The sequence below is a fragment of the Micromonas pusilla genome, assembly GCF_000151265.4.
Source record: "Micromonas pusilla CCMP1545 genomic scaffold MICPUCscaffold_15, whole genome shotgun sequence".
Taxonomy (NCBI): domain Eukaryota; kingdom Viridiplantae; phylum Chlorophyta; class Mamiellophyceae; order Mamiellales; family Mamiellaceae; genus Micromonas; species Micromonas pusilla.
The window spans coordinates 214817-239034 of NW_003315896.1; the positions used below are offsets into that span (position 1 = coordinate 214817).

The 24218-nt window shown below is 63.1% G+C and overlaps 10 protein-coding genes across 10 annotated transcripts; 5 read left to right on the forward strand and 5 right to left on the reverse strand.

Moving 5' to 3' along the window:
* Positions 1–379: 379 nt before the first annotated feature.
* Positions 380–1242, reverse strand: MICPUCDRAFT_53425 (uncharacterized protein; the record flags this gene model as incomplete). The annotated part of the gene is made up of 1 exon (XM_003063738.1): positions 380–1242. The coding sequence occupies one exon, from the start codon at positions 1240–1242 to the stop codon at positions 445–447; it is 798 nt and encodes a 265-aa protein (XP_003063784.1). The 3' UTR covers positions 380–444.
* A 734-nt stretch (positions 1243–1976) lies between these two features.
* MBF1 (multiprotein bridging factor) lies at positions 1977–2904 on the reverse strand. The gene is made up of 3 exons (XM_003063739.1): positions 2828–2904; positions 2556–2617; positions 1977–2394 (listed from the first exon to the last, which is right to left on the reverse strand). The coding sequence occupies exons 1-3, from the start codon at positions 2850–2852 to the stop codon at positions 2089–2091; spliced, it is 393 nt and encodes a 130-aa protein (XP_003063785.1). The 5' UTR covers positions 2853–2904; the 3' UTR covers positions 1977–2088.
* Positions 2905–3204: 300 nt separating this feature from the next.
* MICPUCDRAFT_53428 (uncharacterized protein) lies at positions 3205–3759 on the forward strand (the record flags this gene model as incomplete). Its single annotated transcript, XM_003063560.1, has 1 exon — positions 3205–3759. The coding sequence occupies one exon, from the start codon at positions 3205–3207 to the stop codon at positions 3757–3759; it is 555 nt and encodes a 184-aa protein (XP_003063606.1).
* A 185-nt stretch (positions 3760–3944) lies between these two features.
* MICPUCDRAFT_53429 (uncharacterized protein) lies at positions 3945–4226 on the forward strand (the record flags this gene model as incomplete). The annotated part of the gene is made up of 1 exon (XM_003063561.1): positions 3945–4226. One exon carries the CDS (start codon positions 3945–3947, stop codon positions 4224–4226), a length of 282 nt encoding a protein of 93 aa, XP_003063607.1.
* Positions 4227–5662: 1436 nt separating this feature from the next.
* MICPUCDRAFT_53431 (uncharacterized protein) lies at positions 5663–6814 on the reverse strand (the record flags this gene model as incomplete). The annotated part of the gene is made up of 1 exon (XM_003063740.1): positions 5663–6814. One exon carries the CDS (start codon positions 6812–6814, stop codon positions 5663–5665), a length of 1152 nt encoding a protein of 383 aa, XP_003063786.1.
* A 202-nt stretch (positions 6815–7016) lies between these two features.
* Positions 7017–7955, forward strand: MICPUCDRAFT_53432 (uncharacterized protein; the record flags this gene model as incomplete). The annotated part of the gene is made up of 1 exon (XM_003063562.1): positions 7017–7955. The coding sequence occupies one exon, from the start codon at positions 7017–7019 to the stop codon at positions 7953–7955; it is 939 nt and encodes a 312-aa protein (XP_003063608.1).
* Positions 7956–8113: 158 nt separating this feature from the next.
* MICPUCDRAFT_53433 (uncharacterized protein) lies at positions 8114–10312 on the reverse strand (the record flags this gene model as incomplete). The annotated part of the gene is made up of 1 exon (XM_003063741.1): positions 8114–10312. The coding sequence occupies one exon, from the start codon at positions 10310–10312 to the stop codon at positions 8114–8116; it is 2199 nt and encodes a 732-aa protein (XP_003063787.1).
* Positions 10313–10462: 150 nt separating this feature from the next.
* Positions 10463–12407, forward strand: MICPUCDRAFT_36543 (ATP-binding cassette superfamily). Its single transcript, XM_003063563.1, has 2 exons — positions 10463–10936; positions 11166–12407. Exons 1-2 carry the CDS (start codon positions 10484–10486, stop codon positions 12357–12359), a joined length of 1647 nt encoding a protein of 548 aa, XP_003063609.1. The 5' UTR covers positions 10463–10483; the 3' UTR covers positions 12360–12407.
* A 7-nt stretch (positions 12408–12414) lies between these two features.
* On the reverse strand, positions 12415–14094 carry MICPUCDRAFT_53435 (uncharacterized protein; the record flags this gene model as incomplete). The annotated part of the gene is made up of 1 exon (XM_003063742.1): positions 12415–14094. The coding sequence occupies one exon, from the start codon at positions 14092–14094 to the stop codon at positions 12415–12417; it is 1680 nt and encodes a 559-aa protein (XP_003063788.1).
* A 3005-nt stretch (positions 14095–17099) lies between these two features.
* Positions 17100–24185, forward strand: MICPUCDRAFT_53436 (uncharacterized protein; the record flags this gene model as incomplete). The annotated part of the gene is made up of 1 exon (XM_003063564.1): positions 17100–24185. The coding sequence occupies one exon, from the start codon at positions 17100–17102 to the stop codon at positions 24183–24185; it is 7086 nt and encodes a 2361-aa protein (XP_003063610.1).
* Positions 24186–24218: the final 33 nt, after the last annotated feature.

Consider the following 24218-nt stretch of genomic DNA (forward strand, 5'->3'; position numbering starts at 1 on the left):
GCCTTCGGCCTCCGCGGCGAGGAGCTCGCTCGCTTTCACGAAGCCCTTCCGCGGGCTCGAGGGCGCGTCGTCCGAGGTCGTCGGGGTGTCGTCGCGGAGCTCTCTCGCGGCGGCGGCCTTTTCGTCGTCGAAGGCGACGCGCGGGGAGCCGCCGTGCGGGGAGCTGCGCGTGCGCTTGATCTCCGCGGGCTCGTCCGCGGCGGCGTCGGAAGAGGGCGGCGACGGCGGCGAGTCCGTCATCGCGTCGGCGCACGCCTGTTGGTTCGACTTCTTCTTCATGCGAGCCATGCCGCGAGGAGAGAGGTCGCGCGGGGTGGTGTATCGGGGAAGGAACGCGACCACGACACGAGTTAGGGTTGAGCGAGAACGACACAGCAGCGACGGGACGAAAGTTTATTTCGCTCGCGCGCCGCCTCCTCTCCTAGCCTCTCCCTCCGCCGTCGCTCACTCGTGCGACGCCCCGCCGTCGATCATCGACTCGAACAGCTTGTTATCTAAGTACGGCTCCAGCTCCCACACCTCCGCGCACCCCTCTATCTTCCCTCGCTCGAGCGCCTCCGCGACGCCCTCGTCCTCGAGCGAGTCGCCGCCCGCGAACGGCTGCTGCGACAGGTACGACGCCACCGCCTCCTTCACCTCAACCTCGCTCTCGATCTGTTCGAGCACCGCGACGCACAGCCACAGCCACTCCTCTATCGTGCGATTCGCGCCCCACGGCACGCGCGCGAGGAGGACGCTCCCGGGGACGTCATCGATCCAGTGCCTCCTGCCCGACGCGGCGTCGGCGTCGGCGTCGGCGTCGTCGGCGTCGGCGTCGGCGTCGCGGAAAAGGGCGTCCGCCGGCGCGAAAGCCGCGGCGCCGCCCTCCGCGGCGTCGACGGCGACGGCGGCTTTAAACTCGTCCAGAAGGTCCGCCGCCTCGAAGTAGATGTGAATCGCCTTCGCGGCCTCCGCGAGCACGCCCTCGATCGCGTCCGTGAGCTTCTCCGGCGCCGCCTCGACCTCGCTCGGGTGCCGCAACCCGTTCAACACGAACTCTCGCAGACGCGGCGACGGCGCGGTGTTCATCACGCGGCCGAGGACGCCGTTCTGGTGCTCGCTCGCGTCCTCGTCTTTCGTCCCGGACGCGGCGTCGAACAGGTCGGGGATCAGACGCAGGTGTTTTAAACCCTCGATGTGCATGATCTTCCACTTCTTCATCGCTTGCTCGAGCTTCAGCAGAGGCTCGAGGTTAATCTCCATCGTTCGCGTCGTCGTCGTCGAACGAACGCTTCGACGACGCTCAACCCCCTCGCCTGCCGACGCCGCGGCGATCCCCGCGCGTTGCCGCTACCTCCCTCCTCGCCTGAGCCCGTCCGCGTTCGCGACCGCGATCGCGTCCCTCGTCGCGCCTCGCAACGACGCTCGCAAACTCTCCGCGGAGTCCACCCCGCGCGCGGTCGCGACGCCGAAGACGACGCCCACCGCGACGCCGGTGAAGACCGTCGCGACGCCGAGCGCTCTGCACGCGGTCGCCGCCGCGCGCCAGTGCGTCCCGCGCGGGAGGTCGCGCTCCGCCTTCGATCTCGACCGCGCGTACGCGGTGATCGTGGCCGTGCACGCGGCGCTGCCGAGAAGCGCGGCGACGCCGGTGAGGCCGACGGATTGTAACGACGCGCGCCTTCCGTGGACGTCGTCCGCGAGGGACTGGACGAACTTGAACGCCTCGTACGGCTCCGGGGTCTCGGGCGAGGGCGAGGGCGAGGACGACGCGGGCTCGGCGCGCGCGACGGCGGCGGACGGTGGCGGGGTGCGTGCCGCCGGCGCCATGCGCTCTGGGAGCGAACGAGCGGAGAGGGCGAAGACGTGAGATCCTCGGGTCGGGTACACTATCCTCGTCAGCTTTGATGGGCTTTCTTTCCGGCGAACGCGCGCGCCGCCGGCGACGCTCTGCCGCGCGAATCGCGCGCACGTCGCGACGACGACGACGATTGGATTGATTCGTCTTCAGTGTATCAAAAGAGTCGCGCGCGCCGTCGCGTCTCGCCCACCTCCGCCTCGTCCGGGGCGGGCAGGGCCCCTCCGTCCTGCCAGCCGCCGTCGCGCCGCTCACTTCAACCCTCGCAACTTCACGCCGAGGATGCGTTCCAGCTTCGACAGAATCTTCTGGTCCGGGATCGCCTTCCCGCTCTCGTACTCCTGAATGATCTGCGGCTTCTCGTTGATCTGCTGCGCGAGCTGCGCCTGCGTCAGCTTCTTCGCGAGCCGGCCTTGCATGATGGCCTTCTTCACCTCCGTGTTTACCTTCTTATGCTGCAGCTCGTCCGTCTCGTTCTCGAGCTTGCCCATGCGCTGCGCGTTGTAACCGCCGCCTTGCTTCTTGACCGTGTCCACGGCCATGCCCATCCGCCTCGCCTGTTGTGGGTGAATACGGGGGGGGGTCGTGGGACGACGTGCGCGTGAGCGGGGAAGCGCGAGAGGCGAAGGGTCGGGAAGAAGATTTTGGGTGTCCGGGAGGGCAAAAAAACGCGAAAGATCGTTGTCCCGGGGGATCAGAGGCGAGGGACGAGACGCACCGCGTCCGCGGACTTGGGGACGCCGTTCATGCCGCCGGTGGGCTTCTTCTTCGTGAGCACCACTGCGAGGCGCGAGGGGAGGGAGACGGACGTCAGATCCGACGGCGTCGAGCGGCCGGGGACGGCGCGCGCGGCGCGAGATCGCTCCGTGACGCGACGGGGGTTCGTTCTCGAAAGACTGAGAGAGACGATGTCGTCGTTTCCCCCGGCGGACGCGGAGGGGACGAGGGCGCGGGACGAGAGGACGGGACGTCGCGCGCGGGATCGCGCACCGGGCTTCCAGTCTTGGTCGGACATGTTCGTCGACGTGGGGTGGGCGCGCGAAGGGTTCGCGAGACGCTCGCGTGCGCGTCGAAGAGTGGCCGACCGCGCGCGCAGATCCGGCACGGAGAGATGAGGACGCGGGGCGACGATCCAACGCGGACGTGGTTTTCGCGCGGGTGACGTCGTCGCCTTTCCCGGGACCGCGCACCGCGGCACTCCCCACCGCGCGCCGCAGCGTTCGCCCTCCGCGCGCGATCGCTCACGTCCACGTCACGCCTTAAGGCAGGCTCGACCGCGACCGCTCCACCGCCACACGCCGCCGCAGCGTCCATCGCCGCCGCTCGCGACCTCGCGCTTCCGCTTCCTCGACAGACACGCTCCACGCATGCACGCTCTCGCCACGTCTTCCGCGACGCTCGCGGCCGCGCCCGCGCGCGCTCGCCGCGCGTCTCGCGTCGTGAAGTGCGCCGCCGCGCGCGTCGACGCGAAGACGGAGACCAAGTCCCGCAGGTGCGCGCGCGCGTTCTCGACGTCCCCGTCGCGTCCTCGCCCGAGGGCGAGGCGCCCCCGCGTTTTATCCTCCCAGCGCGTGCTCGTCAGAGGCGGGCACGTTCACTCATTAATTCATTCAACCATCTCTGACGCCGCCGACGCGTCCCCGTCGTCTCGTCGCAGGGCTTTCCTCGGCGTCGCCTTCGGCGCGCTCACCTCGGGCGCGCTCTCCACCGCCGCCGCCGCGAACGCGAAGTCGCTCGAGGAAGCGGCGAAGGAGAAGGAGGACCGAAAGGCTGCCTTGCGCGCGGCGGCGGCGGCGAGCGCGGCGAGCGGCCGGGGCGAATCCGCGTTTGCCGCGAGCGAGTACAGCCTCAGCGAGGAGAGCAAGACGCCGAACTTCCACACGAGGCAGGAAGAAGGCGCCAGGCGCTCCGGCGGCGCGTGAGCGACGCGCGCTATTTGTAATAAGATCAGCGAGTGTACACGACGCGACGTAGATGGACGGACGCGCCTCATCTTGTAATAATATGCGCGCGACGATCTGTATCTGATGACGTGTAAACGCTGAGATTTGTTTTCTCGGTCAACGCGACGCTTCGCTCGCGTCACACCGCGTCGCGCGGAGAATTGATGTCGCGTAGGGCGCTGCGCGGACCGATCGGCGGAGTCCCCTTGCAAGTCATCGGCGCTGATTTCTACGCCAAGGTCGTCGGCATCTCGTTCGCGACCGGCGCGTGCATGGAACTGTTCATGATCAAGACTGGCTTCTACGACAAAGTCACCGAGATCGAGGCGGAGCGAAGGCACGCGCTGTCCGAACCCCCGGCGTGGGTGTTAGAGCTTCAAAGGCAGGACCAGGAGTACAGAGCGGCGCGGGAAGCCGCCGCGAAGGCGAACGCGGAGAAGAAGTAGACACGCGACGCGAGAGCGACGATGGACGGCGGCGTGGAAGCGATGCTCGCGAACATGCTCGCGGGAGGCCTCGGCGGATCGGGCACCGCGGGACCGCCCGGATCTCGCGCCGGCGTCCCGCCCGCGCGCGGCCGCGGCGGCGCCGGCGGCGGCGCCGCGCCCAAGGTCCCGGACATGGCCGCGCTGCTCAGCGCGTTCAAGTCGGACGGGACCCCGGACTTTGACAAGATCGCCGCGATGAGCGGCTTGGACCCGAACGCGCTGAAAGGCCAGGTGAAAGGCCTGTGGTCGCACATGGACGACCTCGCGGAGAAGGACCCGGAGGAGTACAAGAAATTCCTCGCGAAGCAAGCGACGGAGGCGGGGATGGACCCGGCGCTGATGGGCGTCGGCGGAGGACCCGGCGGCGGCGGCGGGAAACTCTACGGCGAAACCGGCGCGACGTTCTTGATGCCCGCGGCGGTGACGGGCGCGTCCGAGGGCGTGGGCGTCGTCGCAGTCTGGCGCGCGAGCTCGAACGTCGACGCCCTCGCGGGGGACGACGACGCGCCCGTGAAGGTTCGAGCGCGCGCGGCGCCGAGGGTCGAGAAGGTGCCGTTCCCGGACCCGCGAGAGAACGGCGCTCTCGACGGGGCCCAGACGGTGAAAATCGGCGGCGCCAACGGGTTGACGCCGCCGCCGCTGGACGCGGTCGTGTACGATCTCGACGCGCACCCGGACGCGATCGCGCGAGCGCTGGAGGATTCCGATTTCCAAGCGACGCTCATCGAGCGCGCGACGGCGTTCGTCGAGGGCGAAAACGACGGCGTGACGTTCGATCGACGCCACCGGCGGTGTTACACGCACCGGATGGACGCGAGCGCGAAGACGGCCGCGGCCGCGGCCGCCGCGGACGCCAAGCGCGGGGGCATCGGCGGCGACATGTCCAGCGCGCTCCTCACGGAGATCGCGGGCATGAGCGCGGCGGACGGCGCGCGAGGGAAGCGAGGCGCCGCCGCGGCGGCAGCGGCGGCGAAAACGATCGTCGGCGGCTCGGGCGCCGCGCCCGCCGCGCCGCCCCCTTCGGCGAAGCGCTCTCTGATCGAGGAAGTCAAGGCGTCGGAAGTCAAGGCGTCGCACTCGGTCGACGTCGAGCGCGACGCCGCCGGACTCCCGATCGCGGTCGAGGTGACGGTTCGTCTTCCGATGCTGCGGTCGATGTCGGACGCCGCGCTGGAGGTGTCGGACAGATACGTGCACGTGACGCCGGGCGCGGGCGAGGACGAGATCGTGATCGCGCTGCCCGTGCGCGTGGACGCGGACTCGATGCGCGCGAAGTTCAAGAAGAAGGAGAAGAAGCTCACGCTGCGCGGGTCGCCGATGCCGTAGAGAATAAATAGTGCGCGTACTGCGCGAGTAATAACGTGATAGCCGCTCGAGCTCGCTTCGAATCGAATTCAATATCTACCCTTCTTAGGCCCGCCGTCCCTCGCGTTCTCGATCGCCGTCTGCTCGCGCTCGAGTTGATCCAACGCGATCGGCGGCGTTCGCACGCGCGCGCTCTGCTCGAACTGATCCGCGAGACTGTCGAGCTCCAAGAACGAGTTTAGACGTCGTTTACACCCCACCGTGGACGGCGTGCGCCGAAACGGATCCTCCGCCGCCGCCGCCGCCGCCGCCGCCGCCGCCGCCGCCGCCGCGGAGTTCCCGCCGCCCGCGTACACGTGTTGACTCTGACCCGATCGCGCGTGCGATCGCTGCCCGGGGACGCCGAACATCGACCCGGGGTAACCTCCGAACCCCTTCCCGCTCCCGCCCTCGACGCCGCCGTTGTACACCATGTCGCTGAAGTGCGCGCCCGCGTGATGATGATTCACCGACTGATCCATCGCCGTCGCCATCCCCGCCGCGGCGGCGCTCGCCCGCGCGGGGCCCGGCGACGCGCCCCACCCCCCTACCGCGTGCGTCCGCGCGATCGACGCCGCGCTCGCTTGCTGACGCGATAAGAGATGCATCCGGTGCCAGTCCACGAACTCGTCCACGAGCACGGGCCACGCGCCGTGGGGATCGTAGCCGTCCAGCCCCCCGGCTTGATTCACCGCGTGCGCGAAATCGAGCACCTGGCACCACGTGTCTTCGGAAATCCCCTTCGCGTCCGCGCGGGCGCCGCCGACGAACTCGCACCACTGCGCGAGGAGCGCGAAGCGTCCGTCCGCGAGGAGGAACCTCCACCCCTCGAGCGCGGCGGCGACGGAGAGGTTCCTCTGCCCGCGCTCGCGCGCGACGAAAAAGACAAAGTGGTAGAAGGCGGCGAACTTCTGCGCGTCCGTCGCGAGCTCGCCCAGGAGGCTGCGGAAAAGCGCGCTGAGCGGGTGCATCGCGAGCGGGCCGAGCATCCCGCGGCCGTCCGCCTGCAGCAGCAGCGTGGTCATCCTCGGCTTCCGGATCTCCGCGGCGTCGACGAGGTACGCTTCGAAGAAGGCGCCGAGGAGATCTCGAAACGTCGCGACGACGTCCTCGTGCGAGACCCCCGCGGCGGCGGCGGCGCCGCCGCCGCCGGTCGTGCTCGGGAGCGACGCGCCGTCCGCGCGGTCGTTCGTCCACGCCATCGCGGAAGGAGCCGCGTCGTGCCTCGCGCGCGCGGACACTGGCGGCGGAAGCGACAGCTGTGCTCGCGTGAGATGGAAATATTCCGAGCTGACTCGATCGGGGCGGGGGCTCCAATTGTCGGCGCGCGCGGAGGAGACCGACGCGTCGGCGACATCGCGCGCCGCGGCCTCTCGCCGAGCCCCCACCCGCTCACCCCCCGCGATGACGACGTCCCCCGCGAGCGGCGACGCGTTCGGCGCCGTCAGCGGGTTCGTCACCCTGCTCGCGACGCTCCCGATCTTCTCGCTGTCGCTCCCGCTGTCGTTCGTCTTCGGCGTCCCGAGCGTGTGGCAGTTCGGCGAGGCGTACCGCCCGTCGTTCTCGTACGTGTGGTCCAAGTTCATGACCGAGGCGGTCATGGGAGTCAAGCTCAAGCTCGTGGGGAACCGAGGACTGTACAAGGACGGCGAGTGCGTGTATCTCAGCAACCACAGGGCGTGGGCGGACTTCTTCGTCGACATGTATCTCACCGAAGGAAGGGCGTTCATCTTGTCGCGGTACCTCGTCGTGTACGCGTTCCCGCTGTTCGCGATACCTGCGATGTGCGACGGCGCGCTGTTCGCGTTCAAGCGCGGGAAACCCGGCGCGCACGAGGAGCTGAACGCGCAGCTGGACGCGCACTTGAAGACTTTCCCCGATTACGCCGGGTTCGTCGTCTACCCGGAGGGGACGAGAAACGTGAAACCGCGGAGCTTGTCCCTGAAGCGGGGCCTTCTGAAGTACACGTGGTCGCGGAAGAAGACCGTGCAGGTGATCATCGCCGCGGATAAAGAGCAGGTCTTATCCGAGCAGATCGGGAAGGCGTCGTACGGGGTGGAGATACCCGTGGGGTACTCGGACGTGATTCACTCGTCCGAGTACGAAAACGACTTCGAGGGGTTCGCGAGGGAGGTCCAGAAGACGTGGGACGCGGAGTGGGAGAAGGTGTATAGCGCGCGGCGCGATCGCACCAGGGCGCTGCACCCGAAAGCGCAGCTCGTGACGTACACCCGGGGGAAGACGATCCTGCTGCTGACGTCCGTGGGCGCGCTCGCGGCGGCGACGGCGGCGTTCGCGTGGATGTTCTGGGTAACCGTCTGGGCGAGATATCTGTCGCGGTGAGGTCTCGAGGACGGGGGCGTCGGCTCGGTCGTTCGTCGGTTAGTTCTTATTGCAACGGTCGGTTGAACGCGGGTTCAACGCTAATACATTCACGCACAGAGTGCTCTCGCGACCCCCACCCCTCCCGATCACCCCCCCATACAAACACGCGATACGCGTCACGCGGGAAGCAACAGCGCGTCGAGCGCGTCGCGAAGTTTCAGCGCCTCGCCGCCGATGGCTTCCGCGACGGTCTGCGCGTCCACTCCCGCTCTGGTCATCACCTCCCTCAGCCGGTCCGCGTGCTCGGTCACGAGCGACGTGATCGCGGACTTGTCGATCGTCGGCGCGGCGGGCTCGACCAGCGCGAGTCCCGCGAGACCGAACTCCGGCGGCGGCGCCGGCGGCGCCTCGTACCTCGACCGCTGCGACGGCGCGAACCCCGGGTGCTCCTCGGGCAGCTGGGGCGGACGGAGGCCGGCCGCCGCGCGCGCGGCGAGCGCGTCCGCTTTCGCGAGCGCGGCCGCGAGCGTGATGCGCCCGCCGCGCGTCTCCCCCGACGGCCTCGACCCTCGGCCGCCGCCTCGGCCTCGGCCGCCTCTCCCGCCGCGGCCGCCCTTACCCGCGAGCCCGCCCGCGAGCGCGGCGGCGGCGAGCGACTCGAGCTCGTCCACCGGCGGTTTCTTCTTCTTCTTCTTGCGCTTCTTCTTCTTCTCCTCTTTCGGATCCTTGAACTTCGGGTTCATCTTCCGCTTCCGCCCCGTGCGCGAGTCCGGGAGCAAGACTTCCTCCTCCTCCTCCGGCTCGGGCTCCGACTCGCTCTCGCTCTCTTCGCCGCTGCTCTCTTCTTGTTTGATCGCCGTCGTCCCCGCGTTCGCGCGCGCGAGAATCGCCTCGATTTCGACGTCCTCTTCCTCTTCTCCGTGTTGCCTAGACGCGGGCCTCGCCGGGGACCACGCCCCGGACACGGGGACGGAGACGTCGTCGTTCGCTCTCGGCGTCGTCGTCGTCTCGCGCGGCGGGAACGGGTTCGCGGCTTCGAGAACCGTCTGCTGCGATTTCCGACCTCCCGCGGCGGCGGCGGCCGCGGCCGCGGCGACGGACGCGCCGACCCAATCGCCTTTCTGTCGCAAATGCGGTGGGAGCTTCTCCTCGCGCGCGGCGAGCGCCGCGGCCAGACCGCCGGACGCGGCGAAGTTCACGGGCGGGGGCGCGGCGGCGTGCTGGCTCATCGCCGCCGCCGCCGCCGCGACCGCCGCGGCGACCGCGTGGGAGTCTAAATCGCCGATCCCGCCGGGAAGAAGCGAGGGGAGCGTCGCGGCGACGCCCTGGAGCAGCCGCGCTTGCGCTTTCGCGGCTTCCAACGAGTCGTTCACGGCGTCCGACGTCGGCTGGTTTCTCGCCTTTTTCGCCCTCGGCGGCTTCTTCTCCGGGGGCGGGGACGGGGCGCCGCCGCCGGTGAGCGCGAGCAACCCGCCGACGCCGTTCATCTCCGGCGCGGCCGCCGCCCGGCGCGCCTTGTGGTTCGCCTTGCTGTACGCCTGCTGCAGCCGCTTCGTGTTATCGTCCAGATCCAGGACTTGGCACTCCTCCATCCGTCGCTTTTGTTCCTCGAGCTCCTCCACGGACTTCACGAGCGTCCTGTTCTGGTCCCCGGGGGATATCCCCGCCTGGACGTTCGTGATGAGACGATCCAGGGATTTCATCTTGCGAAACGGCCATCGCTTGATGCCGAACCGTCGGCACTGACGCTTCAAGACGGTGAGCCCGATCCCGAGCTTTCGGCACGCCGCTTCCGACGGCAGGTGAAAGCACGACGAGAGCTCCTCTTGCGTGATCTCTGACGCGCTCCTGAGCGCGCGTCGTTTCGCCGGCTTCTTCTCCGCGCCGTCGCCCCCACCGACGTCGGCCGCAGCGAGTAGTCTCTCGTATTCATCGCCGCCGTCCATCACGTCTTCGCCGCCGTCGTCCATCATGTCCTCGCCCTCGTCTTCGAATTCTTCATTCGTCGGCGGCGCGGCGTCGTGCGCGTGATCGATCGTCGTCCCGGTGCTGAACGCGCTGTTCTGTCGGTCCCTCTGCGCGCCCTCCGGCGCGTTCGCGGCGTCCGCGTTGGCGTCCGCGTTGGGGTCCGAGCGCACGATCTCGACGCTGAAGCCGACTTTCGGGGTCGTCGCCGCGGGGACGGCGTCGTCCTCCGCGGCCGGAGGCTGATCGGAAATGCCATTCACGTCGTTCGATTCGCGCTTCACGCGCGCGTCGTCGTCGTTCGATGCCGCCTGTTGACCTTCCTCCGGAGTTTTCCCCTCGCGCGAAGGCGCGGCGGGATCGCCCGCGGCCGCGGGCGCGGTCGCGAGATCCGTCGCGTTCGCGGACATGAACGCGAATGCGCGCGGGTCGGGGGTTAGGTTCGATGGCCTGCGCGGGGTCGCGTCGGGGCGTCAGCGGCGGGAAAATCGACGTAGGTCGTTGTCGCTTGGCTCGCCGGGGACGTGCGCGCGAACGGCGTCGCGCGAGGTCCCGACTTCGCTCAGAAGGTGGCGTACGTCATGCAAGAGGAGCTGCTGTTCCCGTTCCTGAGCGTCCGCGAGACGTTCGAGTTGCACGCGAGGCTGCGGCTGCCGCCGTCGGCGTCGGTGGATAAGAAGCGGAGGACGGCGGCGTTTCTGATCTCCGAGCTCGGGCTGAAGAACGTCGCGGACTCCCCCGTGGGGCGCGTCGGCGGGTTCCCGCGCGGGCTGTCCGGCGGCGAGAGGAAGCGGTGCAACATCGGCGTGGAGATGGTGCGAGACCCGAGCGCGATCTTCCTGGACGAGCCGACGAGCGGACTGGACTCGTTCCAGGCGCAAAACGTCATGTCGTCGCTCAGGGACCTCGCGATGCACGGCCGGTGCGTCGTGTGCACGATCCACCAGCCGCGGAGTTCGATATACACGATGCTCGATAGCCTGATGCTCCTCACGGACGGGCGACTCGCGTACATCGGCGACGCGAGAGACGCGGTGGGGTACTTCGAGAAGATGCACTTCAAGGCGCGTTCTATCTCACACTGGTCCCCATACATACGACCCCGTTCGCGTGGTGAACGCCGATCCTTAAGTACTTTGCCCGGCGTCTCTCTCCGCCCAGGGTCCCTCGCTTTCAATCCCGACACACCTCGACGCCTTTCAACTCCGCTTCTGACGCCTTTCAACTCCACCCCCACGTTCGCGTGTATGGAACGACCCTAAGTGTCCGACGTTGACGAACCCGGCGGATTTTTTCATGGACGTCACGTCGATCGATTTTCGAAGCGACGCGAAGGAGGCCAACTCGCGAGAGCGCGTGCGGACGTTCGCGAGGGAGGCGGAAGCGCGCGGGTTAGGCGACGCGAGCGTGAAGGCTGCGATGGCGTCGATGCTCGCGGACGCGGACGCGGCCGCGCGCGAGGACGGAGAAGGGAAAGGGGACACGAAGGAAGAAAACGAGACGACGACGGCGACGACGACGGGCGGCGCGTCGTGGCCGACGCAGTTCGCGCTGCTTCTCGCGCGCGCGCATAAGTGCCAACGACGCGACACCGTCGGCGTCGGCGTGACCGTCCTCCTGGATATCGTCTACGCGCTTCTGCTCTCCGCGCTGTTCCGGAACGTCGCGGACGATCAAGAGGGGGTGCAAAACCGCCTCGGGTGCCTCTTCTTCATCGCGTTGAATCTGGCGTATTCCTCCGCGTTGCCCGCGATCAATTTGTTCACCGCGGAGAAGTACATCGTCATCCGCGAGCGAGCGTCCGGGGCGTACACCACGAGCGCGTACTACGTCTCGAAGTTCATCGCGGAGCTGCCTCGGTTGCTCTCGCGGTTCGTGTTCTGCGTGCTCGTGTACTGGATCGTCGGGTTCAATCCCACGTTCGCGCGCTTCGCCATCTTCGTCGCGATCGTCCTGGCGCACTGCCTCGCCGCGCAGGCGATCGGGATGGTCATGGCGACCGGGCTGCCCATCGGTGCCGCGCTCGCGTTCGGCCCGGCGACGATCACCGTGTTCACGCTGTTCGGCGGCATCTACCTCAACGTGGACACGATACCGGAGGGCGCCGGGTGGGTGAAATTCATTGACTTTATCTACTACACCTTCAGCGCGCTGTGCGTGAACGAGTTCGATGACAGTTCGATGACCTTCTCGTGCGACGCCGCCGCGCGGTGCCTCGAGAACGGCGACGCGGTGCTGGAGCTGTACGGGTTCGAGGACGTGCGGGTGAGCACGCAGATTTTGTGTCAGCTCGCGCTGACGTTTGGGTTGCAGGCGCTCGCGTTTCGTCTGCTGGTTCGGAGTACGTCGCGGTTTTTGCCGCTCGAGATGGATCCCGCGGTCGCCGTCGCGGCGGCGGCGGGCGGGGAGGAGAAAAACGCCGACGCCGACGCGAAGGAACGGGGGACGCGCGCGTAGGGTTGCTAACGTAGAAATTCGTATTTGCATCGCGTGATACCCTCGTCGAAATATATCACGCCTTCTCGCGCTGCACCCGCTGCCTCAACCCCACCATCGCGGACATGCACTGTTTCGTCATCTCGCCGTCGTCCCCGAACGCCTTTCTGGACACGTCCAGGGCTTGCATCGTGACGCGCTCCGAATTCTGGAACTGCTTCTTCTCCACGAGAACCCGCCCGAGGAACAGCAGCGACCCGGCGACCTCTTTCGCCGCGCGCTTATCCTCCGGCCCGAACGACGCCCTCGCGGCGACTGCGGCTTGAAACGCGCCGGCGGCGAAATCGAGCAGCCTCTCCCCCGCCGCGCCGCCGCCGTCGCGCGCCTGCATGCGCTCGTGGAAGTACGCGCAGCCGAGGTAGTGACACGCCGCGCCTTGCTTCCACGCGTCGCCGGTGAGCATCGCGGCCGCCGCGCGCAGCGGGCGCTGCGAGTCCTTCCACGCCTCCGTGCTAAAGATCCTCTGGCCGACGACGAACGCGTGCGAGCCCGCCTCGGTCGCGCCCTCGAACGGTTCCTCCTCGTCTTGCTCCGCGCCCCGCATCTTCCACGCGTCTCCAATCTTCATGAGCATCTCGTACGCGATCTGCTCTTGCCGAGGCGTCGTGCACGCGGCTGCGAATATTTTCTTCGCGTCCGCGGCGGCCACCGCGGGGGTGGACACGGTCTCGACCTCGCCCGCCGCCGCCGCCGCCGCCGACGACGACGACTCCCCTCCGCTCGCGGGCGCGCCCCCCCCGCGTCCTCCTCCGTCCCTCTCTCCTCCTCCTCCTCCCCCCCCCACGCCACCCTCCCTCAACAAATCTGCGCTCCACGCGACGGCCTCGACGCCGTCCCTCTCCAGCATCAGCTCCCCGATCGGCGTGAGCCCTAAGAACCGCTCGCTCGCGACGAACGCGGCGGCGGAGCGCTTCAGAAACGCGTTGGACTCGTTTCGCATCTTCGCCCCGTCGAAGGCGCCCGCGATGGACTCGTACACCTCGTGCAGCGCGACGCACTGCTTCAGCGGCCGCAGCGCGTGCGCTTCTAACCGCATCGCGCACTTCATGAGCGCGCCGGCTCGGAGTTGGATCGACCTCGCGAACGCTTGCGGCAGCCCCGACTTGGCCGTCCCCGCGGCTTTCTCGTTGAGAAACATCTGCGTCGCCTGCAGCAGCGCGACGTCGCCCTCGCGCGATTCCCCCGTCGCCCGCGCGTCTCTGATCGCACCCTCCCATCGCTTCAACACCGCGTCGTACTTCTCGCGCATCTTCTTGTTCCTGAAGAATATCGCCTGATGCAGGAGCTTGTCGCTGAGCTCGACGACGCCGCGATCCTCCACCGCCTTCGCGGCGGATTTGTAGTGCGACTCCGCCTCCGCGATCTTCCCGAGCGCGGCCTCCGTCGCGCCGAGCCACGTGTACGCGTCGCCCAACGTCCCGTTGTTCTTCTCCACCTCGATCTGCATGAACTCAGGGGCGTCGCCGTCGAGCTGCTTCGCGAGGTGCACCGCGTGCTGGAAGTACCGCTCCGCGAGCGGAAGCGTGTCCGCGCCCTCGCGATGCAGCGCCGCGCCAGCTTGCATCACCCACTTGGACGCCTCGCGGCTCTTCCCCGCGACGCGGTTCCGTTCGCCGTGGCCCAAGCATTCGAGGAGGCGCTGGCGGTCGACCTTGTCCGGCGGCAGCGCCGTGATCGCGTGCGCGAGGCCCTCCATGGCGCCACCGCGAGTGTTCGATCGCCCGAGATCGCGCCTCGATATGTACCTACGCCCTTTAAGCCGCGAATTAGCGTGAATTGACGGAGCTTAAAGGGTTGAACCCTTCGGGTTCATTTCACCCTTAACTCTGTCGCATCAACGCTAATTCGCGGCTTAAAGGGCGTAGGCCTTCCCTATGAAAACCTAATTTGATAGGTGATTTTTGTATCAATTTTAGGGTTTTTGGAAACCTAAGTGATGCCTCCTCAAAACCAAAAATCACCCTTTTCTTGACCTCCCAAAACCATTCAAAAACCTCCCGACAGCTCTATAAGTATCACGAAACCTTACGGAAATCACGAAACTTTGGGGGCGTATCTGAAGCGTAGCGACCCAGAACCTCTAAGACCGCCGTAAGCCTCGCTGACGCAGAAATCACGGAACTTTGAGACCTCCCAAGGCCTTTCAAAAACCTCCCGACAGCTCACAAAAAGTATGCTGAAACCTTACGAAAATCACGAGACTTCGGGGGCGTATCTGGAGCGTAGCGACCCAGACCTCTACAAATCTCCGTGAACCTCGCTGACGCAAATATCACGGAACTCTGTAGCACCTCTTTAAGCCCTGCGAAGTGTTTTTGAGCTGTTGAAATACACCTCAAAATCACGGGAAATACTCTCAAATCGGGGGTCGCAAAACCAAAAATCGGGGGTTAGAAAATCACACGAAAATCGTCCAATTTCGGGGGTTAGAAAATCACACGAAATCACCTAAAAACGGGGGTCTCCAAATCACACGAAAAATCGCCTAAAAACGGGGGTCTTCTATGGGGCTTCTATACCTTCTGTGAGTCTTCTGTGAAACCCCATTTCATACCATCCACGAAACAAGCACAGAGGACGAGAGAAAGCCAGACCCAAATATCTATGTAGGGCTTTTTCAGCCCCTAAAGGGGGTCTGTTTTTGAGACAGGAGACGAGACCGCCAGACCTTAATGTTGGCTGTTGGCTTTTTTGTCCCCTAAAACAAAACTCTTTTTATTGTATAATCCGATTATTACTTTTCTACTTTTCTATTTTAAAGTATACATTCTCTACATACTCTTCAAGGGATATAGGAATGACGGAACTTTCTCGGTGTATAGTATTTTTCAAAGCCGTCAAAGACCATCATTTTTGGGTCTGCCTCGCCGATTCCCCGTGTTTTTGGTCTGCCCCGAAAATCCCCTCGAAAATCCCCCCAAATTAGGGTTCCCGACAGCTCACAAAAGTATGCCAAAACCTTACGGAAATCACGAGACTTCGGGGGCATATCTGGAGCGTAGCGACCCAGAACCTCTAAGACCGCCGTAAGCCTTGCTGACGCAAAAATCACGGAACTTTGAGACCTATAGTGAAGCGACAAAGTTCGGTCAAGTTCAGTCAAGCTCAGTCATTTTCGGGGAGGGTCAAGAGAAGTCCCGTCATTTTTTAGACCAATTTTAGACAGCAGACAGATAGACAGTTAGACAGGGGGTTCTAGAACTTTTTTATTTTTCTTAAACTGAACTACTGAACTTCAGTGTTCAGTTCTCTCTGGGTAGAAAACTTCTGATACAACTGTCTATCTGTCTATCTGTCTGCTGTCTCATTTTGGTTTCATTTTGGAAGGGACTGACCCCCATTTCCCCCAATTATCGCCTATTTTTTTGGAAATTATTGAACTTGACTGAACTTCCCCCCCGTCCCGACAGCTCACGAAAGCTTACGGAAATCACGAGACTTTCGGGGCGTATCTGGAGCGTAGCGACCCAGAACCTCTACAAATCTCCGTGAGCCTCGCTGACGCAGAAATCACGGAACTCTGTAGCACCTCTTTAAGCCCTCAAAAATACCAAAAAAGTTTGGCTATTTTTGAGACCAATTTCACGAAAATCAAGGCTATTTTTGAGACCTAAATCAGACCAATTTCACGGGGGGTCAAGGGCTTCTGTGGAGCGGAGCTTCTGTGGGGCTTCTGTAAATCTTCTGTGAGACCCCATTTCATACCATCCACGAAACAAGCACAGAGGACGAGGGAAAGCCAGACCCGAATAGCTATGTAGGTCTATTTTAGTCCCTAAAGGGGGTCTGTTTTTGAGACAGGGAGCGAGACCGCCAGGCCAAAATATCTATGTAGGTCTATTTTAGCCCCTAAAGGGGGTCTGTTTTTGAGACAGGGGACGAGACCGCCAGACCCCAATGTTGGTTATGTTGGCTGAAGGGTATGTTTTTTTTCTCTCTCACACTCCTCTATCCCGCATGCTATTTATATAAAAGGGATAAAATAGTCTACATAAGCTACATTCTCTACATAGGATATAGGAATGACGGAACTTTCTCGGTGTATACTATTTTTCAAAGCCGTAAAAGACCATCATTTTTGGTCTGCCTGGCCGATTCCCCGTGTTTTTGGTCTAGGGTCGCCTGACCCCCATTTTGCCCAAAAAATCGCCTGAAATCTGGAAATGACTGAACTTGACTGATCTCCCAAATTAGGAAAGCCCCGTAGTTTTCACTTACCCCCGCACACCGCCCAAGACGCGCGCTTGAAGTTGCGCCTCGGTCAAGTATCGTTTGAAAAAACGCGATGAATTATTTTGTTTGATCGATACATCGACCAACGCTGAAAGCAAAAAAGTTATTTTGACACCCTGGCTAGCTATCAAAGTGAAGATACACGTAGTCGTGAGAAAATCACACGAAAAGGAGGTTACACAATTTAACGCACGAACCCTAGTCGTTGCCCTTACCCCTCGGACAAACAAACGCGCCGCCGCTCGCCGCAGCCGCCGCCGCTCGTGTATACACCAACCCGGGTAGGTTAGATCGCGGATCGTATCCACGCCACGCGAACGCAAGTTCCCGCATCGCCGCTCACGCGCAGCGCAGACTGTTTGATCTCTCTGATTCCGTCGCGCGATCGCGCGGGGGATTTCGCATCTCACCACCACGAGCGCGGCACATCCACGAGGGACGCGTTTGCGAGAAACGTCTGAAGGAAGGATGGGGCGATCTCTGGCAGAGAGCACGCGCGACTGGGCGGGGGAACGCGCCGAGGTCGCCGTCGCGTCGGAAGACACCCCACTGCTGTCGGGAAGGGGGTCGAGATCGCGGCCGCACATTTCCCCCAAAAGATCGCCCCACCGCGGCCGCACCGCCTTCTCCCTCGCCGTCGTCACCCTCACTTCGTGTCTCGTATTGACCGTGTCCTCCCAGAACCTTGGGAGGTTCTTCGCGTCGTCGCTGCTCGGGAATAAAGACGCGGGCCCGGAAGTGGTCGAGACCGCGCACGAGAGCGTGCGTCGGATGGAGAACTGCGGCGATCACAACTCGTCGTGCTACGTCGGCGCCAACGCGCACGCCGTCTCCAAGGAGGATGCGAAAGCAGAGATGAAGTACGGCCAGCCCAAGGGGGGGTACAAACCCACGCCCGTGCGCGGGCAGACGCGGCTGGACGCGCTCGAGCCGCTGGACGTGATCCGCCCGTACCCCGGGGGACCGCCCCTGAACGCGAAGCAGATGCTCGGCTTCTTCAGGAACACGCGGCGGAGAGGGAAGGCGTACTCGCTGAAGTTTTACGAAAAAGACGGCGTCGTGCACTTCATCTACTCCAACGTCTGCGCCGACGAAAAACGATATCAACGGCGCGGGGCGCAGCGCAATCAACCGTGGCCGTCGTGGTGCAACCATGACTACGTCGGCACGTACTTCGCGCGGACCACCGACGCGGGTGACGAGGAATGGGTGCGCTGCACGAACAAAGTTCCCATGAACCTCAACCCTACACGGCATTGGGGTGTCGTTTATCCTTACACGATCGATATGTCGGAGGCATCGCTACGCGCAGGGTGGATCAGTTGCCCGGACATTTTGAAGGACCCGTACCGCGCGAAGGAGACGCTCCCAGAGGGCGCGGCATATCGGCGCGAAGATGGCTCCTGGGGCGTCGTCGGCGCGGACGCCGAGGATGACACCGTGCGCTCCCCCGCGGAGGTAAATCACGAGTATAAGTACAATATCCTCGGGCTGCCCGTGCGCGTTGGGGGAGGCCGGTGCTGGACGAAAATGCCGATCGCGGTAGGCGGCGCGAAGCTCGCGTGCGGCGACCAAGGGTACGACTACACCGACGCGGGCGGCAACCTTAGACGCTACGTGACCCCGACTTGGGAGAACGGCATGGAGTGGCGCCTGCTCACGCGCTCGCTCGAGGGCGAGAGCAACGCGTTTGAAAAGAACGCGGTTGAATTCCTGGATTTTGACGTTTCCCCGGCGTACCCTGGGGCGCTGTTTGTGGGCGGATTGGACGCGTTGTACGCCAGTTACGAGCAGAGCACGGACATTGAGGCGAAACCGCTGATAAACTCGGACAAACGCTACGATAAGGTTCGTCAACATTCCTACGTGCTCGGCGGCGTCAGCTACGTCATCATGTGGGAGCCCGGATGGGTCAATCCATATGAGCGCGGCTCAGCGAACGTCACGGCGCCGCCCCTCCCCGGGGTTTCGTCCAAGCGTCTCATCCTCGGGCGATGGCGCGAGCCGCAGCTGCCGTGGTCTACTCCGAGAAACTTTGCACCCACGGCGTATATCAAGGAGAAGCCGTCAGGGTACGAATGGGACGCGCCGAGCCTTCCGCGCCCGAACACGACGGCCGAAATCGGCGACGGCTTCACGGTCGCCGCGTACGTATGGATGCGCCACTTTCGGCCGGTATTTCAGAACGCATCGTCGCCGCCATCTACGAACGTGCTTGCCGCGGAAGAGGCGCAGTACAGACATGACACGAATGGACGGAAGTACGCCAGTCCCGTGTACAACGGGACAACTACGATCGACTGGGCGAACTATCACGTCGAGGTGAATGGAGCGACCGTCGGTAACATCCTGCACATGGGCGTAGAGTTCGACCCGGAAAAGGAGCCGCTGCCCTCCGCGATTGACCATCTGCCGCCCGGTGCCATTCCGGTCAAGGGCTTCTCGCTCTACGCGCACAGGGACGGCACACTCGTCCTCGCCGCGACGGACAAAGGGACGGGTAAAATGATTCCTACGCGGCCGTCGACGTCAGCAGCAGCCGTATCAACGGGCATGACGATTACGAGCGCGTTTGCGGACAACGAACCGACTGCTCTGACAATCGCCGCGCCCGCGCGGTTTGCGAAAATCTACACGCGCACGTTTTCCGACAGGACTTCGCTAAAAAATGCGGTCAAAGAGTGTGGCAACAAGGGCTGCGAAGATATGAACTCATGGGACGTGAGCAAGGTCACGGACATGTCCAATTTGTTTCATCGCATCAATCCTAAGGTCGACGACATCTCTGAGTGGAATGTGAGCAAGGTCACGAACATGCAGAGCATGTTCTCCTCCGCTTCCTCTTTCAACGGCGACATCTCCAAGTGGGACACGAGCAAGGTCACGAACATGCAGAGCATGTTCTCCTCCGCTTCCTCTTTCAACGGCGACATCTCCAAGTGGGACACGAGCAAGGTCACGAACATGCAGAGCATGTTCTTGTACGCCAAGGCTTTCAACGGCGACATCTCCAAGTGGGACACGAGCAAGGTCACGAACATGCAGAGCATGTTCTTCAACGCCGAGGCTTTCAACGGCGACATCTCCAAGTGGGACACGAGCAAGGTCACGAACATGCAGAGCATGTTCTACTCCGCTTCCTCTTTCAACGGCGACATCTCCAATTGGGACGTGAGCAAGGTCACGAACATGCAGAGAATGTTCTTCAACGCCAAGGCTTTCAACGGCGACATCTCCAAGTGGGACGTGAGCAAGGTCACCAACATGGGGACAATGTTCAGTAGAGCCAAGGCTTTCAACGGCGACATCTCCAAATGGGACGTGAGCAAGGTCACTACAATGACATATTTATTCAGCAGCTCGAATTTCGACCAAGACTTATCGAATTGGAATCTTTGCAAGCTGACGAAAAAATCCATGCTTTCTTATCAACTCTCGCGATTTAAAGCGGGCATATCAAATTTGAAGGAGGAGCACAAGCCCCGTCTCGGTCATTGCGTTATGTCAACATTTTCCAACGGTGATATGCTCCGTCTCGCCGTTAAATCGTGTCTCGCCAAAGACTCGGTGAAGGGCTGCGAGAATATGAACTCCTGGGATGTGAGCAAGGTCACCGACATGTATCAAATGTTCTATGGTGCCTCTGCTTTCAATGGCGACATCTCCAATTGGGACGTGAGCAGCGTCACGAACATGAGAAACATGTTCTTCGGCGCTTCCTCATTCAACGGCGACATCTCCAAGTGGGACGTGAGCAAGGTAACCAACATGGAGAGAATGTTTTATGGCGCTCGGACTTTCAACGGCGACATCTCCAAGTGGGACGTGAGCAAGGTCACCAACATGGGGGACATGTTCAACGGCGCCAAGAAATTCAAGCAAGACCTCTCCGATTGGGTCATGTGCAACGACGACGGCACGCTCACGCTAAGGAACCGTATGTTTGCCAATGGCGTCATGCCGGAGTCGTACAAACCGCGTCCGCTCGTGAGCTCGTGCGCGAAATCGGACGCTTCTGTGGGCTTGTGCAAGACAAAACAATCGATCGACTCGGAGACCTGGCACTCCCTCGTCGTCGCGGTCTCGGCCACCTCGGTGGACTTGTACGTCGGCGGCGAAAAGATGTGCACGGTGGAGACGCCGAACGGGTCTTACTTTGACGGGACCGAAGACATACCCGTGTATACGCAGTGCCGCGGGAACGAGTGCCGTGGGGGCGGCGACAAATCACGGAGCCTCGCCGCCCCGCACTTGCCCGCCGCGGCGGTCACCGACGTGTACGACATGCGCGTTCAGTTTGGAGCTGCGTCGATCGATCCCGCCGATCTCGTGGCGGCTATCGCCGCGCGAGCCGCGTTCGAGCCGCCCAACCCGGACGCGTGGAAGGCTCGCTGTCTGCCGGACGGGTGCGAAGAGCCGAACATGTTCGTGAACCACGTCCCGATTCCCCAGGGCAGATGGACTCGCATACCGGATCCTCGCTCGTTGAAGCTCTACGGATGCAAAGACGGCTCTTGCGCAGACCCTCACTGGTGTTGCGAGGGAAAGCACCTCGGTTGGAGAGGCGGACGGGATAAATTCGGGTATCCCAATTGCGCTAAACGCAAATCCATCAACCCTATCACGAAGAAGTACGACATCTGCTGCGACGGCCTCGAGCGCGAGTATGATCCCAAGAGGTACACCTCGAAGAGCGAGTTCGACGACATCAAAGCGAAACGAGCTCATATGGTCGCGAGCGGCGATTGCGCGGTGGACGCACCGGCTGGGTGCTTATCCCAAATACATGAAGGGTTCGCCGGCGCGTGTCCTTTGCAAGACACAAAGGCTCTGAGGTGGGGAAACAAACATACGAAGGGCGGGCAGTCCGGGTGGGGAGGCGGCTCGGAGTGGTCGACCTCAGGGGAAGACATAACCGCGTCGTCGTACACCGATTTCAAAGTCACCGCGGACGGAAACATCCACTTCGCCTCTGGGGACGACGATAAGCACCATATTCCGTGGGATTACGACGGGATGTTCGCTATCCTCAGAGGCAAAACCGCAACGTGCGAGCTGACCGGGTTGTGCGGCGAGGATTTCGATAAGCGATCCTACGCCGGCCGCTTCGAACTCGACGACGCCGGGTCGATACCGAAGTGGCGGTCGCGAGACGTCATACACGGCGCCAGAATCTACAAGACAGGCGACCACGAGGACATCGTCATCCTTCACCCGAACAAGGTTTGGTTAACAGACCGAAATGGATGGGCGTTTGATCGAGAGACGGACAGGGGCAAACCGTATTCGTTCCGAAGCTGGCGCAAGGAAACCAAACACAAACCGGGCGCGTGGGTGGGAAGGGACGGCGTCGACGACGCCGAGAACCCCATCGGACAGTATGCCATGCTCAGTGGAAGGAGCGTCACGCATTACGGCGTCGCCGCCAAGGGGTGGGGGTTCGCGCATCGGCGGTTCATCGACGGTTCCAACACGTTGCAAAGCCCGTACATGGACCTAGCGACGTCCCAGGCGAAGTCCCCGTGGTTGTGCTCGGACATCCTTGGAGACATGTTCTCGCCTGACGGCGGGTACACGTATTACGCGGTGATGCAGATCGGGTACAACCCAGCGACGGAACCGGCGTGGCGGTGCCTAGACGAGGCTGGGGAGGGGGCGGACACCACGCACACGTACGAGATCTTCGGTATCCGCCGGCTCGTCACGGACGAGTGCAAGCCGCTCACGTCGCCAGCGACGCACTACGGGTTCGCCTCGTATCTTGGCAACATGTACGGGGTGGACACCAAAGTGACGAGCGCGGTGTCTCGGCGCGACGGCGATTTCCTCCTCGGCGGGCAAATGGGCGCCCTAAACGCGCTCGGGTCGAACACGTCTTTGGCTCACACGGATTTGACCGAGGAGGCGTCTGGGTGCGCGGACACGAAGAATCCCATGCCTGGAATTTTCAACGAATCGACTGGGCATCAGTGCATGGCGCAAATCTTAACACTCGAGGGCGCTGGGTGTGGATACGACGGCGCCCCCGAGCTCTCGTGCGGCTCGCCCAAGTCCGTGTCCTACGTCGGAAGCAACGCCACGGAGCACATGCGCATATCGAACGAAACCGGGACGCTGATCATCGCCGGCCCAGACGGTGTCCTCGGTTTGAACCACGAAGCGAACGCCGTGCTGTGGAACGCGTGCGCAAAGTGCGACGGTGGCGTTTCGAACCCCAAATGCGCGCCTTTATGCGGTTTACATCCGGGTAAGATCCGCGTGGCCATCGGACCGAGAGGCCGAGTCGCGGCCGTGCTCGCGTTCGGAAGCGAACCTTGCCTCGTCAACAATGGTCACATAGTGTGCCCCGCCCGGACATCTCCTACGCTCGTCGTCGTCTTGGACGTGATCGGTGGTGGGAACGAAATGGCTCGCCTCGAGGTGGATCATTTCAAGCAGGAAGGGAAGGTAGGGGATGATTTCCCGCTCGATGTCGCCGTCTCCGACGTCGACGGATTGAATTCGGGGGTGTACGTCGGTGGATTCAAACAAGCGATGGTGCATCACACGCCACCAGCGCCGGAAGCGCCGTACGATCGGCTCACGCGAATCGCGTTCTTGCGCAAGTTCGACGCAAACGTTCGCGCGGGCGAACGCGCGGAGTATGCTTTGAGATGGAGCACGTGGGACTACGCGGGGTCGGACCTGGACGAGCGCGACGGCTCGGACACGCAAATCACGCAGATGGTATTGGATCGCTCCGGCCGCCTCGTCGTCGGCGGCGAGACGAACGGCTTCGAGAAAGAATCCCTCCACTTATGCCTTCCTGGTTCACATGCTCAGATCATCACCGCACACACCGTGTTTATTCACGACGGCTCTAAACAGCTCGGCTCTCACGTCGTCGCTAACCGAATCTCGAAGCGGCCGAAAGAAACATTCAGGGGCACAAACCCTAACTCTGACCTCGGCGGGCTCGTCGACCAGCTCCACGCCAAGGTGGCGTACGTCGCGATCGTGGACCCCGTCCTCGGCGTCGTCCTCAAAGGGCAGTTTCTCATGTCGTCGCCGATTGGAGGCATGCTGGCTTGTCCGGACTACTCAAAGACCGCAGCCCCATATTACGCGGTTTACGGCGTCACGCTCAAGGCGCTCGACGTCGATGGCAAGGGGAACATCGTTTTCGGTGGCGAGATGCCCGCCGGCGCGATAAAAGACTTAGCTGTTCTAAAAACGAACAACCGCTTGAACAACAGAGATTTTGAAGGCTCCGATAAGATGGCGTCGAAACCGTACATTGCTATCATGGATCCTAATTTGATCACCCGCCCGAAGTGGACGTACGTCCCCGGGAAGGCGTCAGGCAAGGTGACTGGCATCGCCGGCGGCGTGTACTGCCCCGATGACGTCTACCACTTTGGCGCGTGCACGTCCGCGTTGCTCGTGGAACAGCCTCCGTCGGAGATCGATTTTGGGAAATCTGGCGCATTTTATACCACCGCGAACGCGCTGCAGGTGCGTTCTATACACTGGTCCCCATACGACCGCGTTGGCGTGGTGAACGCCGTTCCTTAAGGACTTTCCCCGTCTCATCTCTCCGCCCAACCC

Bases quoted from the DNA above. Each gene is read 5' to 3' on its own strand.
- MICPUCDRAFT_36543 (XM_003063563.1), top strand. From the start codon at position 10,484: ATGCAAGAGGAGCTGCTGTTCCCGTTCCTGAGCGTCCGCGAGACGTTC. The intron at 10,937-11,165 runs GTGGGGTACTTC...AACGACCCTAAG, and splicing joins TCGGCGACGCGAGAGACGCG to TGTCCGACGTTGACGAACCC.
- MBF1 (XM_003063739.1), bottom strand. From the start codon at position 2,852: ATGTCCGACCAAGACTGGAAGCCCG. The intron at 2,618-2,827 runs GTGCGCGATCCC...CGCGCCTCGCAG, and splicing joins CGACCAAGACTGGAAGCCCG to TGGTGCTCACGAAGAAGAAG. The intron at 2,395-2,555 runs GTGCGTCTCGTC...CACCCACAACAG, and splicing joins TCCCCAAGTCCGCGGACGCG to GCGAGGCGGATGGGCATGGC.